The sequence below is a fragment of the Meles meles genome, chromosome 8, assembly GCF_922984935.1.
Source record: "Meles meles chromosome 8, mMelMel3.1 paternal haplotype, whole genome shotgun sequence".
Lineage (NCBI taxonomy): Eukaryota > Metazoa > Chordata > Mammalia > Carnivora > Mustelidae > Meles > Meles meles.
In genome coordinates this window covers 5021643-5044767 of record NC_060073.1, presented here as the reverse complement: position 1 = coordinate 5044767, position 23125 = coordinate 5021643, and the positions used below count along the sequence as shown (strand labels likewise).

The following is a 23125-nucleotide window of genomic DNA, read 5'->3' as shown; positions in this document are numbered from 1 at the left end:
GGTTGTTTAAAGCCCAAACTAGACCCCCTACCCCAAACCCTCTCCATGCTCCTCACTGTCACACTTGAAATAACTTTAGTCCTTGCGCCACCCCCACCCCCCCCATACATTACCTTCCTCTGTCCTCTCCTGGCACGTGGTCCAGTGACACTGATCCTCCTGAAACAAACCCCTTTCTTTCCCACACCAGGGCCTGGGTACATCCTGTTCCCTCCCTCTGGAAATGCTCCCCCCAGATTTTGAAAAGGCTCCATCTCTCACTTTCTCCAGGTCTCAGACCACCCCCCTCCCTGGTCACTCTCTGACCCTTATTTGTTCCTCTTGCATCCTCCTTAATCCCTATCTGATGTTCTACTATGTAATTATTTGTGTATTTGCTTTTTGTCTGCCCTGCCCCACTGGAATGCCAGCAAACTGAGGGTAGCGCTTTGTCCCCTTTCCCACTGTATCCCCAGCACCTAGAAGGAGACCTAGCGCGCCGCGTGGGGTCAAGTCCTGTACGCTGAATGAATGAATGAACAGCAGTCCTGAACGTAGAATTGAAAATGTTCGTATTCACAACTCAAAATAAACGCACCTCTCGGCTGGAGAAGGGGCGCGTCTCCTAGAGGGCAACAGGAGCCCCCCCTCCCTGGGGTGTTAGGGGTGAGGTAGATGGACTGTAGAGTGTCAGGGAGGAGCCCTGCCTTCACCCTCTCTGGCCTTGGGTGTGCATATTCCTCTAACACAAAACCCTCTTCTGGGGGTCACCAGTAGAACTCCTCTTCATCCCACAAAAACCTTCATAACACCCCTCTTTCTCCTGGATAGCAATTCCCCTTACGGGCAAGATTTGCCCTTGGGACCTTGGAGGTGGGGCTTCCCCACTCTCCCACAGGCTGGGTTTGGAATGGGGACCAGAGTTGAAGGCAGGTGGCAGGCACTGGGGGTTTCGTGCCTGCTCTGTGTGTCCTGTTGGAAAAGCTTTGGGACCGCTCTCTGGGGGAAAGGGGGAAAGGCGCTGCAGAGTGCCCCGAGGACGACTCCCGTCCAGACCCTGGCTCCAGGGGCTAAGCACCCAGTGGGGTGGGGCATTTCTTGCCGAAGTGGAAAGCAGTACAATGGAGGGACAATGCCTAGTCAGCAGCCATGTGGGCTCTGGCCCCTGGGTGAGTGTCAGTCCCAGGCCTGGGTGAGTCTTGGGGATGCCTACCGGTATAATTAAATTAGTGGCTAACAAATTATTTAGCACTTACTCTTTGCCAGGCAAGGATCCAAGTACTTCATAGAGATGAACACTCCTAGGGAATGGGGACCCTTGATCTGATCCCCATTTTACAGATGAGGAAACCGAGTCTCAAAGAAGCCAAGGGCCTTGCTGAAGATCACACAGCTGGTGAATGGTGGAGCTGGGATTCAAAAGACCCCCCCCAAGGGGCACCCGAGGTCATGCCTCCCACCCCACGTGGCCATGTGTCCCTAGAATGGAGGGCTGGCCGGAAGGTCACCTAGCAACTGCTCAATAAATGAATGAATTCAACAAATTTGTGCCCATTCAGAAATCTCTGTCCTGCAGCCTCAGTGTCCACAGTCCCGTCAGCAGGAAATGCTAGAATCAGGGCCCCCCCCAGCATTGCCACTGTTGAGCTTCCATCCCTGGGCCCAGCCCCCGCAAGGGGAACACCACCGCCCCATTCTACAGAGGAGAACGCTGAGGTGAAGAGGGAGCGAGCAACCCGGTTCCAGATCTCCCTGTCCAGATGCCCCGCCCTGCCTGCTGCCTTTTTCAGTCTGTCTCTACACCAGCAGTCAGGGCAGCTCAAAGGACAGGGGTAGGGGGGGGATGTTGGGGTCAGTTAAAAAGGGGAAGGGCTCATGGTTCTGGAGCACAGCGTGGGGGAGGGAAAGCTGGGTGAAGGGGCAGCCAGAAGAGAGCGCTGGTGCGAAAGGGAAGGGGGTGCAGAAAGGAGAACTTCAACGCTTCCTACTTTTTCTTCCAGTGTCTGCAGCTTGAGACGGAAGAGAGGGCTCGACCTCATGGGGGCCTGTACCCTTTCTGGAGCCGCTGGTCCCCAGAGCTCTCTCTTTGGCTGTCCCCCGCCCCCCAAAGCCTGTGGGCTGAGGGCAAAGAAGGAGCTCAGCCGGAGGCGGGACCAGGGCACTCTGTAGACTGGGTGGCAGGTGGCTTGGGGTGGGTGGACACTAGTCGCACCCTTGAGTGGAGCAGCAGACGCTGAAGTCCTCTGGACCCATGCGAGGCGCAGAGTTGGCCTCGCGCTGTCTCAGGCTGACCCGGAGGAGGCTGTGGCCCAGAACTGGTCACAGGCACCGCTGATCCGTCTCAAAGCTCCCAAGGGCCAGGCCAGGAGGCATCTCCTCCCATCTGACTCCAGCCCCTGCAAGGGACCTTTCTAGACGGCCGTGAGGGTAGGACTTCCTAGGAACCCTTCCTAGGACTTCCTAGGCCTGATTCCTGAGGCCCTACTGTGTGCCGGGCTCTAGCTGAGCGCCTCCCACGCTTTCTGACTTAACGCCCCCACCCGGCCGATGTGGCAGAAGGCTCAGAGGGTAAAGCGGCTTATCCAGAGTCACGGGAGCCTGAGTGGAATCGGGGCTTGGTAGCTCCGGCCTCCGCTCCCACGGCCTTGCTGAGAGAAGCCCGCCGAAGGTCTCGCTACCTGTTGTGGGCAGGGGCCCGGCCGGCCTGCGTGGGCTCCTAGGGCCCCAGGCTCCTGCAGGCTCTTGAATGGCCTCCCTCTCTGCGGGGACTTCCTCCTTTGGTGTCCTCGGCCCCCACGTTAGAGGGTCAGAGAGGGCGGAGGAGAGGGAGGGAAGGATCAAAGGGAGGTCAGCGCCAGCTCGGGGAGGTCACCCCTGCTGGCTGTCAGGGGCAGAGCCCAACCGGAGAGCATGGGCTCCGACTGCTGGGCCACTGGGTGAAGGGGACAAGCGGGACCTGAGTGGGGACAAGACGTTCGCAACAAACTGCCTGGGACATTTTGGTGCTTCATTTTTCACTTCCCCAAAGTCCTCCTGCCAGGCCCTGGGGACTAGGTGGGGTTTTCCATGATGACGTCCTCCATGGCTCCCCTCTGCTCCGACTGGCTGCTTTGTTTGTCCCCCTCAGGTTCTTCCCCTGCCCCCATGGGCCTGGGCTTTCCGAGACCCTCACGTGGGGCCTGTCTCCTCTGGGGGGACACTGCCGGGGCTTTCTCCCTCAGAGGCAGCAGGCGCAGCTGGGTTCTCGGGGGCTTCCGGGGTGGGATCTGTGGAGGGAGCAGAGGAAGCTTCATCCCGGGGCCTGGGGGCTGAGCCAGAAGGGGGTCCGGGGATCTGGGCCTTAGGGCTCTCTTGCGCCTGAACCACAACGTCCAAGTGGGGCTGGTCCTCATGGTTCACCTGGGGCTGAGCTGAGGAGTTCAGCTGAGGCTGGACCACGAAATCTGACTGGGAGGGGGCCACAGGCTCCAACTGTGTCTGGGCTGTGGGGTCCGCCAGTGGGGAAGCCACAGAATCCAACTGTGGCTGAGCTGTGGGGTCCGCCAGTGGGGAAGCCACAGAATCCAACTGTGGCTGGGCTGTGGGGTCCGCCTGTGGAGGAGCCACGGAATCCAACTGTGGCTGAGCTGTGCGGTCCGCCAGTGGGGAAGCCACAGAATCCAACTGTGGCTGGGCTGTGGGGTCCGCCTGTTGGGGGGCCACAGGCTCCAACTGTGGCTGGGCTGTGGGGTCCGCCTGTGGAGGAGCCACGGAATCCAACTGTGGCTGAGCTGTGCGGTCCGCCAGTGGGGAAGCCACAGAATCCAACTGTGGCTGGGCTGTGGGGTCCGCCTGTTGGGGGGCCACAGGCTCCAACTGTGGCTGGGCTGTGGGGTCCGCCTGTGGAGGAACCACGGAATCCAACTGTGGCTGAGCTGTGGGGTCTGCCAGTGGGGAAGCCACAGAATCCAACTGTGGCCGGGCTGTGGGGTCTGCCTGTGGGGGTGCCACGGAATCCAACTGTGGCCGGGTTGTGGGGTCTGCCTGTGGGGGTGCCACGGAATCCAACTGTGGCCGGGCTGTGGGGTCTGCCTGTGGGGGTGCCACGGAATCCAACTGTGGCCGGGCTGTGGGGTCTGCCCGTGGGGGTGCCACAGAATCTAGCTGCGGAGGGGCCACAGAATCCGACTGTGGCTGGGCCATGGGCCCTGGAGAAGTGTGGCCCCCAGGATCCACTTGGCTCTGTGGCTCGGCCGGCGTGAAGCTGCCGGGCCACTCTTCACAGAGAGCCGCCGCGAAGGAGGAGAGCAGGGCGCGCAGCAGGGCCCGCAGGTCGGCACTGGCCAGGAGGCAGAGGAAGGGACTGAGGCAGCTGTTGAGCAGGCTCAGGTAGTCGGAGTAGACCAGGGCCTCCCAGAGCAGGTAGCCGGGGTAGACGTCCCACAGGAAGGCCAGGTACAGCAGCTGCGCCAGGTGGTAGGGCAGCCGCAGGACCACGTAGGCCGACAGGATGGTCTGGGCCACGCGGGCAAAGCCACGGGAGGCCGCGGGCCTCGGCCGGCGGCGGCAGCAGGTCTTGCAGGCGGTGGCGGCCTGGGTGAGCACGTGGCAGACGAGCAGCAGGAGGAAAGGCAGGAAGCCCCCCAGGATCTCGAGCATCCGCAGGGGCAGCTCCTCGCTGTCCCAGAAGTCCAGGCAGATGACCAGGTCGTACCACCAGTCGGTGGCCTCCGGGAAGACCAGCCAGGGCACACTGAAGAGTGTGGCCAGCACCCAGACGCCGGCGCAGACCCAGAGGGGCAGGCGCGCCGGGCGATGCCCTGGGTACCAGCGCGGGCACAGCGCCAGCAGGCAGCGGTCCACGCTGAGCGCCGCCAGCAGGAAGAGGCCGGAGGAGTAGGACACACCCCACAGGAAGTAGTAGAAGCGGCAGGCCGCCGTCCCCAGCGGCCAGTGCCCTCCCCGCTGGATCTCCAGGATCTGGAAGGCCGCCGCCGCCAGGAACAGAAAATCCGAGAGGGCCAGGCTGAGCAGGAGCAGGGCAAGCCGCCTGCCCGCTCCCTGCCGGGCCTGCGAGCCAGCCAGCCACGCCATGAGCCCATTGGCCGGCAGCCCCAGGAGCAGCAGGGCCACCAGGAAGACCGTGTCCCAGACGCCCTGGGGATAGTAGTCTTCATCGTCTGGCTCTGTGCGGGGCCCGAGGCCGGCGGCACCCGGGTCGGCTTCCATCGCGGTGTCCGTCCGAGGTCCCCTGTGTGCTGTCCACAGAGCGGGGGCCTGATGGATCAATGGAATCACGAGGGACTGAGTATGAGAGAGAGGGTGCTGTGTATCTCCAGGCACGTCACTGTCCTTCTCTGAGCCATCATCATCGCCTATGGGGTGGTTAGTCTTGACCGGGGCCTTTAAGTAAACGATGCCACCTAATCTTCAGAAACCCATTTTACAGGAGAGGGAAGGAAGGCTCAGAGGATCGGTGATCGGTGACTTGCCCAAGGTCAGAGGTAGGACAGAGGCTCCAGGCCTGAAACTCACACCTAACCATTCGGCCACTCAGAATCCCAGTGCACCCTACAGAGTTGGCTTTTGAGCATATTTTTAAAGCTGTGAATGTTTTCTTCAAGTAAAATAGCACAGCAGAACTCCCACATGAACGAGAAGGGGGTGCTCCGATTAAAGGAGGGGAGCAGGGACGCCTGGGCGGCTCAGTTGGTTAAGCGGCTGCCTTCGGCTCAGGTCATGATCCCAGTGTCCTGGGATCGAGTCTCACGTCCGGCTCCTTGCTCAGCAGGGAGCCTGCTTCTCCCTCTGCCTCTGCCTGTGCTCGCTCTTTAAAAAAAATAAAAAATAAAAAATAAAGGAGGGGAGCACCCCTGGGCCTCCAGGAAGGACAGTTTGTGCAAACTGCTTGGTCACATCGCCTCAGGCCCCTTTCCATCTGGTATCCTGGGATTCAAGTGCTTTAAGATCCCCAGACTGGGGAGGCTCAGGGTCCCATGGGCCCGTAGGAGTCCCAGGATCCTGGGCCGGAGGAGACCCTCCCCGCAGCATGTGCGGTTCCTGAACTCAGGTGGGGGTCTGCAGCTCAGGCCAGGACAACCGTCCCGGAAGCAGCTCGACCCTCTTCATCATCCTCGACCGCCCTCTGGGGCCCTGTCCTCATTCTCACAGCTCAGGCAGGAGGTGGTCCTCTGAGGCCACCGGACAGAAGGGGTCGGGGCTCGGCAGCGTGATGAGGATTGCGTGACTGGGACCCTGGAGGCCTGCTGCCTCTCCTACCCCGCCTCCGCCTTCCCTCGAGCCTTATGGGTGGAGGGACTTTCCCTCTGAGGGTGGAGAAGGGGCCGAGCCCCAGCCAAGGGAGCAGGTAGACAGCCCCCAGAGGCCGGCTCCTGCCTGTGGCCCACCACTCCGGCCCCTCTGCCTGTAGCCCGGGGCTCTCCTCCCCCTAAGCCTCTTCCTCAGACAGACCCTGCCCTGCCAGCTCCAGCCTCTGCTGGATCATAGCCCTGAGCTGCCCCGAGCCCCCACAGGTGAGGCCTGGCTTACCTGTGAGGTGCGCTCTGGGGCGTGCCTGCCTGCCCAGGGGTCCAGCCACCCGCGGGGCCCCACGCCAGCGGGGCCTGCTGCATGGCGCCCGGCGGCGCTAAGGCGGCCGGCATGAAACCCAAGCTGAGAAGACATCAATCATTCATGGGGCTGCTCTCCGGGAAACCCTAACCCCGGCCTAGCGGGGCCAAGTGACCAGCCAGGCCACCCCATCCCTGACAGAGCCAGAGGGCTAAAACCTCCTCACCCTGGGCCCGGCTGCCTCCGAGCAGGCTCTGGGGTCCCCCCGCCTCTAGGGTCCACCTCCTTTGACATCCCCTCCACGTCCCTCACTCTGGCATTCAAGGCCTCTGTGATCGGGCCTCCCTCCCGCCATTTTATACCACCCTCTGGCCACCACGTCCCGCTGTCAGGGGGCTGCAGTGGGCGACTCATCCTGGTCTCTCCCTTCTCCTAGCTTTTGCCCACACTCTGCCTCCCGACGTGACTTCCCTTGTCCTCTCTTAGCTAAGTCCTGCCCCTGTCACACGACTGGAGTTGGGGACAGGAGTCAAGGACGGAGAGTCCCTGCCTCTTCTGCATTATGCCCCCAGCCTCCCGTTTCACAGACAAGGCGACCGAGAGCTGAACTTGTTGGGCCTCCCAGCTCGTGGGGGGCGGAGCGAGAGTCCTAAGCTCCTTGTAGCCTTGTGTCCTGGCACCCCTGTGGCTGGGGACAGTTCTCTTCACCCATGTGGCTCTGTCCCCAGGCAGAGGGTCCGGATTAGGGCCTGCGCTGCCTGCCTCACTTACCCTAATCCCCTTCAAGTCTCCGTCCCCGGCCATCAGCTCTCATGGTAGGGGTGCGTAAGCAGCTTTATGGTTCCTGAGACCCGGGGGGTGCTCCCTGGTCTCGCGTCTCTGAGCCCGTCGTCCCTCCCCGCATGGCCGCAGAGCAGGCGAGGGGGCTGCACGGCCCAGACCCGGCCCCCGGCCCGCAGAAGCCTCCTGCGGGGGTCGTGGCTTCCAGGAGTGGTGCCGAGGGCCTCCCCTTGATCAGGAAGAGGAGCAAGAAGGAGAGGGGGCTCCGAGGGTCGCGGAAGGGTGTTGGCGGCTCTCAGGAGCAGACCCCTCTCCCGGGTCCCGAGGCCCCAGGGAGCAGCAGGACCCCCTCTGGGACTGGCGGACAGGAGGGGAGAGGTCCTGCAACCCCAGGGCCAGCCTCCCGTCGCCAGTCCCACCGGCATCGCCCCGGCTCCCAGCACGATGCTGCTCAGAAGACATATGGGCCTTTGCTCAACCGCATCTTCGGGAAGGTCAGGCGGGGCCTGGGCTGGGGGTGAGGGTGGGGGTGGGGCAGGGATCCCACTTGTGCCCTTGGACTCGGCCTGCCCTGCTCCTGGTACTCAGGCCTCCAGCCACCTCTGCTCCAGACCCAGGATTCTGTAAGAGCTCTGGGCCCCAGGAGCAGGAAGGGGGGTGGTCGTGTCTTCTCCAGGGGCCCGTGGGAGTCAGATGCCTTCTCCTGCCCTTGTGGGACTGGCCCTGCCCAGGCCATCGTGGCCCAGGGCTGGAGGAGGAAGGATGGGCCCCAGGGACATGGCGGACTATGCTTCTGCAGGACCGCGAGCTGGGCCCCGAGGAGCTGGATGGTGAGTGGCCCTTGCTGGTGGCAGAGGCGGGTGGGAGAGGTCCCTGCCCCGGGGCTGCCTGGGCCTGACCTCCCTCCCCCGCAGAGCTGCAGGCCGCCTTTGAGGAGTTTGACACTGACCGTGACGGCTACATCGGCTACCGGGAGCTGGGCACCTGCATGAGGACGCTGGGCTACATGCCCACCGAGATGGAGCTCATCGAGGTCTCCCAGCATGTCAAGATGAGGAGTCAGTGACTGACCCCCACTGTCCCAGGGCAGGGTGGGGTGGGAGGCACCTGGCTGTGTACCCAGGCTGGGCAGCCCTGGTCCTCTCTGAGTCTCGTGGTTTGGGGGATGACGAGGAGGTGGCAGGAGGTGGCTCTGGGAGACCGCAGGGGGGATGCTGGGAGTGGGTGGCAGTTTCTAGAGCATTCTGACCTTCTGACATTAGCCTAGTCAGGTGCAGGGGTCATGAAAGGCACCCGTGCTCCAAGAGACCCTTGAGGCTTGGCTGAGGACCCCCTCTGTCTCTGTGATACTAGCGATAAAGTGTTCTCAGCTGGCTCTCTTCTCTCTGTCTCTCTGGCCCTCCTGAGGTCCCTGAAAAGAGCCTCCGAGGTTCAGTGAGGCCTAGTGCGACCGAGCGCTGGCCTTTCTTTGCGATTAAGTATCGGATAGACGGGGCACTCGTGATCATCATTAGCTGACTTGTCAAATATCAGATTCCCTTCCTTCCAGGACACCTGCATTTGGTTTTTCTATGGTTTCCAAAACGGGATGTGACTTACGGTTAATGCGAACATTCAGTGTTGTGCGTCTTTTCTTTCCCCCAAAGCTGTTATTTGCCCATTGGTGCTTTTTACAGTGGAGACCGCCTGGGCACACGTCTTAAGGGGCATTTATTGCTGCCCCTGGGGTCCCAGCACGTAAGAGCCATGCACTGCCACCCCGAAAGCACCCAAGAGCGGGTCCTGTCATCCTGGCCCCAGGATGAGGAAGGAGGGTTCGCGAGTCCCCCAAGGCCATGCCCCTTTGGCAGCTGAGGCAGAGTTTGACCCTGGGGCTGCCTGGGTCCAAACCTGGGGCTCCTTCCCCCACACTTAACGTGCTTCACTGAGAGCACCCAAGCCCCTCGCCCTGTCGTCCCCGCGGAGAATGGGGCTCCTGCCTCCTCTCCCCTCCCACCCCCAAGGGCTTGGACGCTGGGGATTCCTTCCCCGATGCAGAGCTGGGGCGAGGCTGGCACTTGTGACGCTGGCGACGTCCCTTCTCGGGCCCGGCCCTTTCCCCCGTGACGCTCTGCCTGGGTCCACAGTGGGTGGCCGCGTGGACTTCGAGGAGTTTGTGGAATTGATGAGCCCAAAGCTGAGGGAGGAGACGGCGCACATGCTGGGGGTCCGGGAGCTGCGCATCGCCTTCCGAGAGGTGCGGAGTGTGGGCGGGGCGGGGGCTGGCTGGGGGACTGGACAGCCGACCCGCCGGCGTCCCATCCGGGCCAGAGAGCCTGGGGGTGGGGTTCAGCCTCTGGAGGCCCACGGCCCTGCAGACAGGGGGCCTAGGGCCAGGGAGGGGTTGGAGAAGGTCCAGCTCACTCTCAGCTGGGGGACCCGCCCAGGGAGACTTCCTGGAGGAGGGGGCCTGCTGTCCCAGCTTGGGAAGAGGTGGAGGGTTTGGATGGGCGCAGGTGGGGGCATCCAGGCCCAGGATGTGGCAAGATACAGACGGGTTCAGGCAGAGCCAGCTCTGGGTGGGAGGGGCTGAGCCCTGCTGGAATCCCAGTTTGACAGGGACAGAGACGGACGGATCACCGTGGCAGAGCTGCGACAGGTAGCACCTGCTTTGCTGGGGGAGCCGCTGGGGGGTCCTGAGCTGGATGAGATGCTCCGAGATGTGGACCTCAACGGGGATGGCACCGTAGACTTTGACGGTGAGTCTCCTTCCTATCCCACCCCACCCTTCCAGCACCCAGGAGGAGCCCAGCATGTCCTGGGATCCCTGACCCGGACTGGTCCAAGCCCTGCCCCTTGTTTCCTCCAGAGTTTGTGATGATGTTTCTCACCCACTGAGGCTCCAGCAGGGAGAACGCATTGCTCCTCCGGCCCCAGGCCAGCAGGGTTCACGCTATACACCCTCCCCACGAGGCCCCAGAATGGAAGAGACCCAGCGGCTCCCAGGCTGCTTCGGAACATCTGGCATCTTGACAACATCTGGCTCGTGCTGGTGCGGTCACCCACCCACCTCCATCCTCACCTGCCTCCCTCGCCGAGCTGCCGGGAGGAAACCCGCCCCCAGCTGCCTCTCATTCTCCTGTATGAGCAAGATTTTGGATCTCTCCAGAACTTCGGAGGTAACAAGCTCCTGGACACTGCAGCGCTCAAAAGACAGGGAGACAGCGTTGGCGGGATTCTGGTAGCGTGGTGAATTGGGAGGGTGACTGGGCGCCTCCCACTATTGCATAAAAATGTTAGTAAAAATGTCAAAAAAAAAAAAAGCTTAACTTGAAAGAAAGCCAGGGGTGACCCCAGGTACTAAAGACAAGGCAAGAACTCAAAGCTGGGTGGTGGGAGAGTGGGGACACCATGGGGGTCTCAGCATAGAGAGAAGTTCTGGAGTCCGGGCTCTGACGCCTGAGGAAGCGGCAAGGGTACAGATGTGAGTCTCGAGGGGAAAAAGCTACTCTAAGGAACCGGAAACTCAGGCTTGCACATTAGGCAGGAGAGCTGAAGAGATAGGGAGAAGCTACTGGAAGGGCACTCTTCAAGCCAGGACATGATGGGCTTAACAACCCTGTCACAAAAGGGAAACCCTATAAACAACTCGTCTCAAGACAAAAGTCCGACGGCTTACCGAGGAAGAGCGCCTTGGCTCTGCAAAGACTTTTCGCTGGCCGCAGTGAATATCAGAAGACAATGAGAGTAGCTGGTCATCAGGCCGAGAAGAAATGATTGCCGACCAAGAAGCCTAACCCTCACTGAATCATTGTTCACGAAGGAAGGTGAAACATCAGCTTTTTTCCGGAAATAAACGTTGGGAAGAGTTTCCCACCCATGTGCTCTTGTGGAAGGGATGGCTTCAGTAAGAGGGAAATTCAGACCTGAGCAAAGGCAGAGTGGGTACTAAATCATGGTCAGGAAAGCGATCAGTAAACACATTGGTGGATTCAAAGAAGCATTAACTGTAAAAAAAAAAAAAGTTAATTTGGGGGATTTTAAAAATAAAGGAGGGACTAAAATAATAGACAAAATAAAATGGAAGATGGGAGGGGATACTTTAAACGTGCTGATATCTTTTTTCTCATCTTTCCTAGAGGAGGAGAGTCACTGATCAGTTTAGAATTTGTTAACCATTTAAAGGGAATCATTCATTAATGTATAGAAATAGAGATAGAATGCTTTTTCTTTTTTTTAAAAGATTTTATTATTTATTTATTTATTTGACAGACAGAGATCACAGGTAGGCAGAGAGGCAAGCAGGGGGTGGGAGAAGCAGACTCCCCTGCCGAGCAGAGAGCCCGATGCGGGGCTCAGTCCCGGGACCCTGAGATCATGACCTGAGCCGAAGGCAGAGGCTCAACCCACTGAGCCACCCAGGCGCCCCTAGAATGTTTTTTTCAATAGTCAAATCCATAGAGGAAGAAAAGAGGGAAAGTGAAGAATTCTTGATTAAACCAGTAGAAGGCTACAGAAGATGGGGGGAAAGGAAAGAAAAACAAAGTCCGTGGAAACATTAAAACAGAAGGTAGGAAGGGGTGCCTGAATGGCTCAGTCAGTTGAGCAACCAACTCTTTTTTTTTTTTTATTAAGATTTTATTTGTTTATTTGACAGAGATCACAAGCAGGCAGAGAGGCAGGCAGAGAGAGATGGAGAAGCAGGCTCCCAGCTGAGCAGAGAGTCTGATGCGGGACTTGATCGCAGAACCCCGGGACCACAACCTGAGCTGAAGCCTCAGGCTTTAACCCACTGAGCCACCCAGGCGCCCGAGCATCCAACTCTTGATGTCAGCTCAGGTTGTGATCTCAGGGTCATGAGTTCAAGCCATGAGTCCATGCCCAGCGTGGAGCCTATGTTAAAAAGCAAAACAAGGGGCGCCTGGGTGGCTCAGTGGATTGGGCCGCTGCCTTCGGCTCGGGTCATGATCTCAGGGTCCTGGGATCGAGCCCCGCATCGGGCTCTCCGCTCCGCGGGGAGCCTGCTTCCTCCTCTCTCTCTGCCTGCCTCTCTGCCTACTTGTGATCTCTCTCTCTGTCAAATAAATAAATAAAATCTTTACAAAAAAAAAAAAGCAAAACAAGACAAAGAAACAAAAACAGAAGGCAGATATAATCCTTTAAAAATAAGAATTCTCGGGGGGGTGCCTGGGTGGGACAGAGAGCAGATGCTGGGCTCCTCCCCACCGCTGAGTGCAGGATCTAAGACATACTCAAGCAGCATAATGAGAATGGAAAGGCCGAAAGTGATGGCTTGGAAAACAGATTTACTAGGACAAAATGAAAGAAACCAAAAGAAATGGTGTAAGTACAGGGAGAGCAAACAGAAATGGGCTATAAGGCAAAAAGCAATAGGGGTAAAACGAGGCACAATTCACTAAGGAAATCTAACGTTCCTCATCTGGGCACAAATATCGATGTATTTTCCAACAAAGAAAGAAGCCACATTTAGAGGTTTGTTATCTCCTGAGGATAATGCTACTGTCAACCCGGGTGGGATCACATAAATTAACCAGCCCAAGTCAAGCACACTGGTCATGGTGAAACTTTAAATGTTGGGATTCGGTGTCCTGTCCGTGTGTTCACATGGACCACGGGTTGGTTAATTTTTTCTGTAAAAGGTGACAGTGTAAAGATTTTAGGCTTGGAGGAAATACGGTTTCTCTCACCACTGCCCAGCTCTGTAGTCCCAAGCAGCCACGGCCAACACAGAAATGAATAGTTGTGGCCGGGAAGGAAATTCAGTAATGAATTAACTAAACTTTGATTCATTGACACTGAAGTTTGAATTTTATCCACTTTTATGTGTCACGAAATCGTACTGTTCTTTTACTTTTCCCCTGACCATTACTAAAATGTAAAAACCACTTTTAGCCCGAGGACCATATCGGGTCTGTGGGTTATCGCTTGCTGACACCTGCTGTAGTCTTATAATATGGACAATCACAACTTCTGGAATAACTTTGTTAAGATTGTGGAGGAGCGCCTGGGCGGCTCAGATGGTTAAGCGTCTGTCTTCGGCTTAGGTCATGATCTCCAGGTCCTGGGATCGAGTCCCATGTTGGGTTCCCAGCTCAGCGGGGAGCCTGCTGCTCCCTCCCCTGTCCCCTCTGCTTGTGCTTTCTCTGTCTCTTTCAAATGAATAAATAAAATCTTTAAAAAATAATTTAAAAAGGTAAGATCGTGGAATGATGAAAAGTTATGGGCAGAGCAGCAACTTTCTGTATTGCCTATTTGCTCACAGCGGTTTTCACACTTTTCCTTTCTTATGTTTGTTCGGATTATAGTCATCGAAATGTAATTTTACGTCTGGTAAATCTGGTAATCCAGACTGTGGGTTTACATTCTGTATGTCTTTATTTCATTTTTCCAGGTTTTATTTTATTTTGCCAAGGTACTGGTCCATGATGGATTAGAAATGAAAACTGGTCCTTTACCACAGCTGGTTTGAGAACCATGGGTTTAGGAATTCCTGCACGTCACTGGTGCCCTTAAAAGTGTCTTGACTGGGGGCTGAGGGTGGGAAGTCTGGGTGGGCGAGAACAGGAGTGGGAGAAGGGGTCTGGGGGCCAATTCTTCCAACAAAGTTACAGAACTCTAAAGACATCATTCTGGCTGCTGCAGACACAATGGAAACCAGGCCACGTCTCTTCTCAATGGCACTCGTGGGTTCCTGGGGGAGACAAACTGTAAACATCTAAGTGTATGACCAAGATCTACCCCAGCCCGTGATCCTTCAGCCAGCCCCCTTGGTGGTCAGCTGGGGACACGCGTGCTCTGTATCCTCTCCTCTCCCTCTGGCACCCAGGTGTCTTGGAAGCCTTGGGATATGTTCCTGACTCTGACCTTGGGCGAATCAGTCTCTCTGGACCATGGTTTCCTTACCTATAAAATGGGGCTAAGGTGGTGATTATCAGAAATCACCTGTGTTAAGTGCTTAGCACACAGAACCTGCTGCCTTCTAAGAGCTTGACAAATGGTAGCTATTAGGATTTCAGATTGCAGGATTCTCGAAGATTCTGTTTCCTGGCTCTCAAGATTCTGAGATGCTTGGGTTTTCCAAAAGTCTGAGATGGTCTGTTTCCAACGTTCTGTGATTCTAAGAGTCTCCGATCACTGAGGTTCTGTGACACCCGCCCTTTCCCATTGTCTTTGCCCCTACTTCTCCCAATCCCGGGACTTGGGAAGTAGGGCAGTGGGCGGAGAGGGCTGGGCTGCTGTCTTGTCATGGCCCACATTCCGAGCTGGCTGTGGCAGTCCAGGGCCCCAGAGCCAGGCTGCAACCAGGATACCAGCCTCCAGGGCCTAGGCCTGCGTCATCTGAGTGCCCTTGACCAGGGCCACCGGGGGCAGGCATCAATGCTGCGCCTCCAGGTAGAGGAATGGGCAGGGCCAATCTGCTGAGGGCAGGGGGAGATGGGAAGCTGGTGGGATCTCCTCCAGGCTTGCAGGACAGAGTCCCAGGCCCAGCTCTGCCCCCAGAGTGCAGGAGCAAGTCTCAGAGCATGAGGACTGTCACAATGAGAAGATGAGTGGTCCTGGAGCCCCTCAGCTCCATCAGCCCTTTCCTCAGTTTTTGCGGGAAGGGAGCAGCGGCCAGGCTGGTGGGCTGGGCATGGGAAAGAAGGATCAGTGGTCTCTTCTGGAATGAAGTACATTCTTTTATTAGCACAAGACACCACCAACCCAGCAGCCCCAGGGCCCAAGAATAAGTTAAGGCACAGAAGAGGCCAGGGGCGACTTTTCCAGGCCTGGGTATTGGGCAAACTTCCTGAGCAAACCTCGAGGGGTTGGAGGCTCCGGGGTCCCGGAGTTCTTCCCTGGAGATGAGGGAGCCGGAGCGGACCCGAGGAGCGCCTGCTGGGGCCGCTCGGAGACGAGGCTGGATGCCGGCCGCCCGCCCGCGGTTCACTTCTCGAAGTAGGGCAGGTAGAAAAACTGGAAGCCCCGGTGGCCCTTGACGGCGCAGTAGATGAAGATCACGTGGTAGACTGCGGGGCGGGGCCGGTCAGCCCGAGGCCCCGCCCCGAGCCCGCCGCCCCGAGCCCGCCCCCCCGGCCCCGCCCCGGCCCGCCCCGGAGCCCTTTCGCACCTCCGGGAACCAACAACAGGAAGCCCGGCACGAAGAAGATGGCGCTGGAGACACCTGCAGGGAGAGGGACCGAGTCAAGGCTGGGGGGCACGGGGCGGGGCTCACGGGTCACTGCCTGGGCAAGTGTCACTGTCCGCGGTAGAAGGGGCCGTTTCCTGCTAGGAAGGCGGAAGACCCGCGGGTCCCCGAGGAATTCTTCCCTTGAGGGGGACCCCCGCTGCCTGCGGAGGTAGGAGGGGCGCTCACCTGGCGAGGGGGCCACCTCCAGTCCCACGGCGATCAGGATCAGCACTGCACACAGACGGAGCCGCGAGGGTGAGGGCGGGAGGAGGGGGCCGGTGCCGGGGCCAGGGCGGGGTCCTCCACCCCCCCCTCCCCCCAGCAGGGCTTAGGCCCTAGCAGTGGTATTCCCCCACCTGAACTGAAGGTTCCCTTGCCACAGACCCTTCCCGGGAAGTTCACCAAGCTCTGTGTTTTCCGAGCAGGGCCCCTGGCAGGCCCTGGGAAATGTCCCCAAAGAGATTTTTCTCTGCTCCCTGGTGTGCTCTTTCAGTCAATCAACAAACATTTATGGGACACCTGCTGTGTGCCTGGTACTGAGAATCCCACAGGGAAAGGCAAATGAGGTCCCTGCTCTCATGGCCCTTCCCGGGGGCGCAACCAACAAGAACCTCCAGGCTACAACCCCGGGGGGCTTGGGATCAGGCTGCGGGAGGCATTGGAGCCTGGGGCATCAGGGAGGGGCTTCTTGGAGGCAGCGGCCACTCAGCTGAGCAGGGGTGGCAGTAGCAACAGCAGGTAACATTTAGTCACCACTTACCAGGTGCCGCCAGGCACTGGGCTAAGCTTGTTACCTGCACAGTTTTATTGTCACTGTGACTGAATGAGAAAGATATGATCATCCCCATTTCACAGAAGATGAAACTGAGGCAGAGAGCTGCATTCAGAAGGAGGAGGTGAGCTGACTCCAGAGGCTTTGCTGTGGGGATCGTGCAGGCAGAAAAGGACAGGAGTGCTCTAGACAGAGGGAACAGGATGGCAAAGTTCCTTCCCATGGAAGGAACTTGGGGCTTTCTAGGAGCTTCCTGATTTTGCAAGAGTGAAGAGGCACCTGCCCAGTCTTGAGGAGTTTGGCAGGGCCTGGAGACCCCGGCAAGGGACGTCGACTTTGGCTGAGGACAGTGGGTGTTGGGGAAGTCATGACTGGATCAACTTTTCAGACCCAGAGAGTCCTGGGTCCCCAGTTAGAAGATGGGATTGGGGGGAGTTAGGGAGCCGGGCTCTGTAGCAAGGGCGGTGATACAGCATGGAGGCCTGAGGACCACCATGGACTGCTACGGGATTTGTGCCCTGCACAGAGCACCTCAAAAAGGGGTACACATGGGGATACACTACTTACCACCTTGGCTTAGGGCTGGGGGCCCTGCCCACTCAGAGGAGGCGTGTCTTTCTAATTCCTGCAAAGGCACTTTACATGTCTAAGGTGGCCTCCAGGTAATGCCCTCGATGTGGGTTTAAATCCCAGCTCATCCACTTCCCAGCTGAGGTCAGAGCAAGTCCCTTCACCTGCCTGAGGCTCTGTCCTTACTTCTGAACTGGGATGGTATTAGTGCTTGCCCTTATGGGTACTGAGAGAATGAAAGGGGGGTAAGGCAGGTGGCCAGTGTGACCAGTGCTCAGCTTTACAGTGGCTGCTGGAAAAGCAGTATCTCCCCCTGCCCTCAAGACGCCCAGAGATGAACCAAGGCTGCTGCTCAGCTCTCTGGCCAGGGGGCTCAGACCACCCTGGAGGAGGAAGAGCAGCTGCCACAGCTGGGCTGTCCTTACGGGCCCCTCTTGACCCCACCCCTGCCCTTTCTGAGGATCCTGAGTCCTGAGCCCCATAGACCGAGTCCGAAAATGTCTGGCTGTGCGATCTGTCTGCTCTGGGCTTCAGTTTCCCCATCTGGGCAATGGATGTGCCCAGCGAGGGGCAGGGATAGGTCCTCATCCGCACTCAGACTTGGGAGAAACGGAAATGACAGGTGCACTGGGGACCGAGTTGGCAGGGATATCCCTGAGCACCTGTCCCTATTCAGGTTCTGGGTCACAGCCCTGCCTCTCACCTGCTGTGTGACTTCCATAAGGGGGGAAATAAGCCTACGCTGCACCTGGCTCCAAGCAGACAAAGAATAAATGGCAGAGCGGGTTACTCTTCTGCTCCCTGATGGATTCGGTGCGGGTAAGTTAGGAAAAAAAGAAAAGAAAGGAAGGAAGGAAAAGAAAAGAAAAGTTAAGTTGAGAGCACCGAACCAAGTTCCATTTCAATTATGTGTAATTTCCTGGTTGTGTGACCAGGAGGCTGGACCTGCTCCTCCCAAGGCCTCAGTTTCTTCACCTGTAAAATGGGAGTGAGGTGATGGTAGCCAGCTTCCTCCTCGGGATGCAGGGAGGCTTGGTGTGCCAAGGGGGATGCAGAGCTGGCACGAAGGGAGGACGGGCCCCTCATGGGGGTAGGCCAGGGACCCTCAGGGCACTCACCCAACCCCAGCAGAAGGAGCAGGAAGGAGGCCAGCACTACCCGGCGGTTCTTCTGGATCAAAGGGTGTTGAGTCCAGCTGGGTGGCAGGAGAGCGGGACAGGCATGAGAGGTGACGCGAGCCCAACTCCCCCCGTTACCCTTCCCCCACCCAGAGGACCGAAGGGGAAAGCCCCGGCCGCCTGTTCTGGGGACACAAAGCACAGGGAGCTTGAGCAGGGTCGGGCCTCACCTGCAGCAGGCGTGGTAGGAGCGCTGGGTAGTGTTGCTGATGGTGCTGAAGGACCACTGGGAGCTGCGGATGGACGTTCGGCTGGAATCCCTGCAGGCCATTTGGGCCCAGTGAGAGGCCGGGGCAGCAAGGAAGGGGTGGTCATGGCATGGTGGGGGATGGTGCAGGGACTACGGCTGGGTTTTCTGCGGGATGGGGGCACTGAGAGGGGACAGGGTGATGAGGAACTCAAGGTCTGGGGTCTCTGCAGGACTCAAGGTGGAGAAAGGCTGGGGAGTCAAGCTAGGGATTCCTGCAGGACAGGTGACCTGTGGGAAGGTAGGGGCCAGACCAGGCTGGGGGGTTTCTTCAGGATACACTGGGGTAGGGTGACCCTGCAGGACAGGGGAACCCGTGAGGGGAGTGGGGATCAGGCTAGGAATCCCTGTAGGACACTGTGAGAGAGCGGGTGATCTGGGTGGAAGACTGGCCAGGGACCTGGGGGACAAGAGTCTGGAGCGGAGGTAGAGGATGGATCCCCACCTGGCCCTGACCTGGTGCTGACTCCCCCATCCGGCTCCGGAGAGGCCTGGGCTCCGTCCTCATCGTTCTCCAGGTTCTATTCCAGAACACAGGGCTCAGAGAGGTTACTGGGCCCAGGCCCTTCCTCCTTCCCCCTCAGGGAGAGGAGGAGCGCAAGCCCACACAGCTGTTTGCCTGGCTGCCTGACAGCTGCTCACCAGCCCTCCACCCTCCCGCAAAACGGGTTTGATGATTCACACATACCGAAACCCAGGTAGGAAGTGGGTGCCGGGAGTTTGGGGGGCTAGGTGGTGGCAGGAGCCACCGGGGCTGGTTGAGGGCTCCTAGCATGGGTCCCAGGGCCAGGAGTTCTCCCAAGTTGGGGAGTCAGGGTGGAGCTTTCAGAATGGTATTTCACAGGCCCAGTATGGAAGCTCTGGATTTGGGGTGCCAAGGAGGGGCAGAAGCCCATGGTTTCCAGGTTTGGGGCACAGGAATCTGGTACAGGTCTCCAAGAAAAGGATCCTGGAGTTGGTGGAAGTCCTCTAGGGCGAATGGAGATTTCCAGAAATCTGCATCAGACGTACAGAGCGCTCTCCAGCCCAGGGGGGATAAGGGGCGGGGGAGGGCGGCTTAGGTCAGTATCCAGGAATGGGTGGGAACACCGGGTGGGATTTCCAGCTGGGGCCAGGAGACTTGCTCCCGGGGTTCCGGTTCTGGGCTCTCCAGTGGTGGCTGGGGACCAAAATCAGAGCTGAGAGGGTCTGGGCTGGGCCCTGGATCAGTGGCCTCGCAGGCTGGGGCCTCTAGACAGATTTTCCCTTGAGTTGGGGCTCTCCAGGGTCCGGCCTGGGGTCCCGCCCGGACCCGGGCTGGGGTTGAGCTGGGCCGGACCATTCACCTGGTAGCGCAGCCGGGACTGCTTGTCCTCGTCGGCCACCTCGAACCGGGCCCGGCGCTCGAAGTGCAGCGGCCCGAAGCGGGCGACCCCGCTGAATTCGGGCCCCGGGCCCGCGTCCTCCAAGGACAGCTCGAAGGCGTCATCGATGCTGAACTGGGGCCGGGCGGCACTCATGGCCCCGGCCCGCTCAGGCGCCCCTCGCCGCCGCCATCCGAGCCCGCCTGCCCCTAGCGCCGCGGTCCCGCCCCCGCACGCAGACCCCGCCCTGGGCCGACAATCTTGGGAGCGCGACTGTCCGGCGCCCCTGGCCGAGGCCCCGCCCTCACGTAACGGCCCCGCCCCTGCTCGCCGACAGCAGGCCCGAGCTGCCGAGCGCCGAGCGGACCAGTGGGCAGGGCCTCCTTTGGGGACCGCACAGGGGCCGTGGCGCCTCCTAGCGGCCGTCTCCGCGAGCCACGGCGGGCGCCGTACTGGAGGCAAACCCTAGGTCTGCGTCCTGGGCTTGGAGAAGCAACCAGACGCCAGCCTCCCCGGCCGAAGATGGGGCCTTCTGCATCCCAGCCCGTGCCTCCAGGGCCAAGGAGACTCCAGGGACCAGACTGTGTCCCCACCCTGACTCACCGCGGATCTGCATGGGATGGGTAGACTTAGCCCCGCAGAAAGGAAACTGAGGCTCAGAAGGCTTATGTGGCTTCTGCTCCTCCAACCCAGTCTCTACTCAGTGGCCAAAGTGATCTTTTAAAATATATCTGATATTTTCCTGTGTGTTATTTTTTAAAAAAGGTTTGTTTATTTGAGAGAGGGCGCCAGGGTGCGAGCAGGGGGAGGGGCAGAGGGAGAGAGAGAGAGAGAGAGAATCCGCAAGCAGACCCCGCTGAGGGAGGAGTCCCTGGTCGCCTGCTCCCAGGACTCGGAGATCATGACCTGAGCAGAAACCAAGAGTTGGCCACTTAAGGACTGAGCCACCCAGGTGCCCCTCTCTGTGTGTTCTTAATTAAAAAAAAAAAAGTATGGGGCTAAGTCGTCTGTATAAAACTGTCCCTTGGTTTTCCATTGTGGCTGAGGTCTTTCTGACTAAGGCCTACAAAGCTGTGAACACTCTGGTCCCTCTATCCAATCTCATCAAGCCTCCTCTGCCCCTCCTTCACCTACCCTCTGCAGCACAGGCCAACCTTAGGGCCTTTGCAAGTGCTCTATACCTGGAAAGCACTTAACCTGGCTCTTTTACAACTGGGTCTTTATCATCATCAGTGTCCCTGTTCAAATGTCACCTCTCATGGGTTCCATCCCTGACTACACCATCTAAAGTCAGCTTCGCATTACACAACACTTGCCTAAAGTTAACTTATTTTACCCGGTTTTATTCACCACTGTGTCCACAGTGTCTGAATGAATGAATGAATGAATGAATGCTTTGAACTGAGTGAGTGAATGCTTTGCCCAAATCCCAAATGCTCACAGGTGGTGGAACTGGGGACCCGGCGTGCTGACCCTTCACCCCACCCCCAACTTCATTCTGCGACCTCACAGACAGAGTCCTATTTCTCAGTTTAGGACACATCACTGCTCTGAAGCGGGGCCCTCTCGCCGTGGGCAGTCAGCCTCCATGCATCCCGCTCGGTTCTCTGCACACGTGGCCCGGCTGCCACGTGAATGTTTGCGATCTACAGGTGCCGTGTATAAAACTCCTTCTGCTGTTTACGTTTTTGCGTTTGTGCACTCCACACTCGTGGTGTCTACACGTCTCTCCTTTGTTGCTTCCGCCAGTCGCATGCGGCGTACCACGTTGGACGTCCAACGCTTTTATTATCCACCACATCCTTCGGCGAGGCCCGCTTGGCTCGGTCTCAGGGCCCCGTCGCATCACTGTCATGAATGCCCCCTTGACTTCACAAGTGTATGAATTGTCACACGCACCGTGAGGGTTCTGGTTTTCCCTTAGCACTTGGTATTCCAGCTTTCGAACGCTTACTAGTCTGGTGAATCTAAAAGGGTTCCTGGTTTCCATCTGGGTCCTCTGACAACTGGGGAATTTGAATAGTTCTTCATGGACTTGGCAGTCACGGGGGTTCCCTCTTCTGTGAACTCTGTTCATATCCTTTGTCCATTTTTCCTATTGGGTTTCTAGCCTTCTTTCTGCCGATCTGCATGTCTATACGTGGGTAAGTATCAATGCCTTGGTGTTGTGCAGATATCTTCCCTGGTTTGTCTCCTTATTTGTCTAAGCGTCCCTTAGTTAACAATGCTTGGGGTCCTGGGATGGAGTGCAGGCTGGGGCCCACGTCACTCATGGGCATCCTCGGGGAGCACAGCCTTGGCTCCTGCTGGGTCTCAACCAATGGATGATGGGGGCTCCAGGTACCAGCACTGCCCAGAAGTGGCTACCGGGATGGGCCTCGATTTCCTCTCCCACGCCTAGCACTCTCCCGCATTGACCTGCAGGGGGTGCCCCAAGAATTCTCCCCGGGGCTCCCTTGAAAAACCTGCTCAAGAAGAATACCTAGGCGTTCAAAGACTGTCTGCCCCAGGACACCCGTCCTGTTTGGCGGCTTTTGTTTCAGCTGACTGTCTGGCCCATTGCCACATAGGCCTTCTCCAAATGAGGCTGCAGGGGGGATCTGCGCCCCGTGCCCTCTTCTGCTCCGTTCACACCATGACAACTCGAATTCTATTCTCTCCACATTCCTCTTGGAGGCCTTCTCTGTAGCCAGTGGTTTTGAAGGACAAGGACCCAAGACTTTCCATGAACATCTAACCCTCCTGTGAGTCTCTGCCTCCTACTTTCTCATTCGTACCTTCTGCTTTTTGCGTTGCAGAGCCCCTCCTACAAGTATGAAGAGAAGGAAGAAAAAGAAGAAAGAGATAACCAATGGTCCAGGTGGGAGATGCCCACGGGGCAGTTTCCTGTTGGACCCAGGATGAGGAAAGCCACCAGAACCCGTGCCTTGGGAGCTTTGGAAACACACCAGCGGCAGCACAGAGGAGAAAGACACTGGCAGGAGCCACAATCAACCCTCACCTCCTAAGGACGCATCACGGGAGGCCGGAGAGAGGGCCGTGGGTGAGGTTATTGGGAAGCCGTGCCCAGTACCCAGTGTGCCGGACTCCCATCACGAATGGTACCAGACCAGAAACTGCAGAGATGTCCAAGAAACACAGTCTGTTTGGTATGTTTGTGAGTCTTTTGATGCACAATATACATGTAACTGAACCGTTGACTTGCGATTTTTTCCAACATATCACTCACCGGCAAAATAAAGAGCAGGATTTTTCAGGCCATTTTTAAGCTTGAAATTATGCCTCTTTAACATTCATTAAAAACTTTATCATAGGGTGCCTGGGTGGCTCAGTGGGTTAAAGCCTCTGCCTTTGGCTCAGGTCATGATCCCAGGGTGCTTGGATCGAGCCCCGCACTGGGCTCTCTGTTCAGCAGGGAGCCTGCTTCCTCCTCTCTCTCTGTCTGCTTCTCTGCCTACTTGTGATCTCTGCCTGTCAAATAAATTAATTAAAAAAAAAAACTTTATCACATTTTCTTGCTCCCACCCCTGGAGGGAA

General features: G+C 58.0%; 3 protein-coding genes across 9 annotated transcripts; 1 reads left to right on the top strand and 2 right to left on the bottom strand.

Annotated features, from left to right (window-relative positions):
* Positions 1–2181: 2181 nt before the first annotated feature.
* On the bottom strand, positions 2182–6620 carry GPR152 (G protein-coupled receptor 152). Its single transcript, XM_046015759.1, has 5 exons — positions 6508–6620; positions 4143–5386; positions 3703–3908; positions 3152–3318; positions 2182–2281 (listed from the first exon to the last, which is right to left on the bottom strand). The coding sequence occupies exons 1-5, from the start codon at positions 6618–6620 to the stop codon at positions 2182–2184; spliced, it is 1830 nt and encodes a 609-aa protein (XP_045871715.1).
* Positions 6621–7430: 810 nt separating this feature from the next.
* On the top strand, positions 7431–10185 carry CABP4 (calcium binding protein 4). The gene is made up of 6 exons (XM_046015758.1): positions 7431–7802; positions 8108–8138; positions 8223–8366; positions 9435–9544; positions 9899–10046; positions 10157–10185. The coding sequence occupies exons 1-6, from the start codon at positions 7431–7433 to the stop codon at positions 10183–10185; spliced, it is 834 nt and encodes a 277-aa protein (XP_045871714.1).
* Positions 10186–15090: 4905 nt separating this feature from the next.
* On the bottom strand, positions 15091–19858 carry TMEM134 (transmembrane protein 134). Of its 7 annotated transcripts, none has more exons than XM_046017278.1 (7): positions 19571–19842; positions 18702–18766; positions 18169–18231; positions 17939–18015; positions 15665–15709; positions 15419–15472; positions 15091–15317 (listed from the first exon to the last, which is right to left on the bottom strand). In XM_046017278.1, the coding sequence occupies exons 1-7, from the start codon at positions 19742–19744 to the stop codon at positions 15235–15237; spliced, it is 561 nt and encodes a 186-aa protein (XP_045873234.1). In that variant the 5' UTR covers positions 19745–19842; the 3' UTR covers positions 15091–15234. The 7 variants fall into 7 exon arrangements, with proteins under 7 accessions (XP_045873234.1, XP_045873233.1, XP_045873235.1 ...); XM_046017277.1 differs by having other exon boundaries at positions 18169–18258; positions 19571–19839; XM_046017274.1 differs by lacking the exons at positions 15091–15317; positions 15419–15472; positions 15665–15709 and adding exons at positions 15730–16397; positions 16818–16875; positions 17524–17621 and having other exon boundaries at positions 18169–18258; positions 19571–19856.
* Between the last annotated feature and the right edge of the window lie 3267 nt (positions 19859–23125).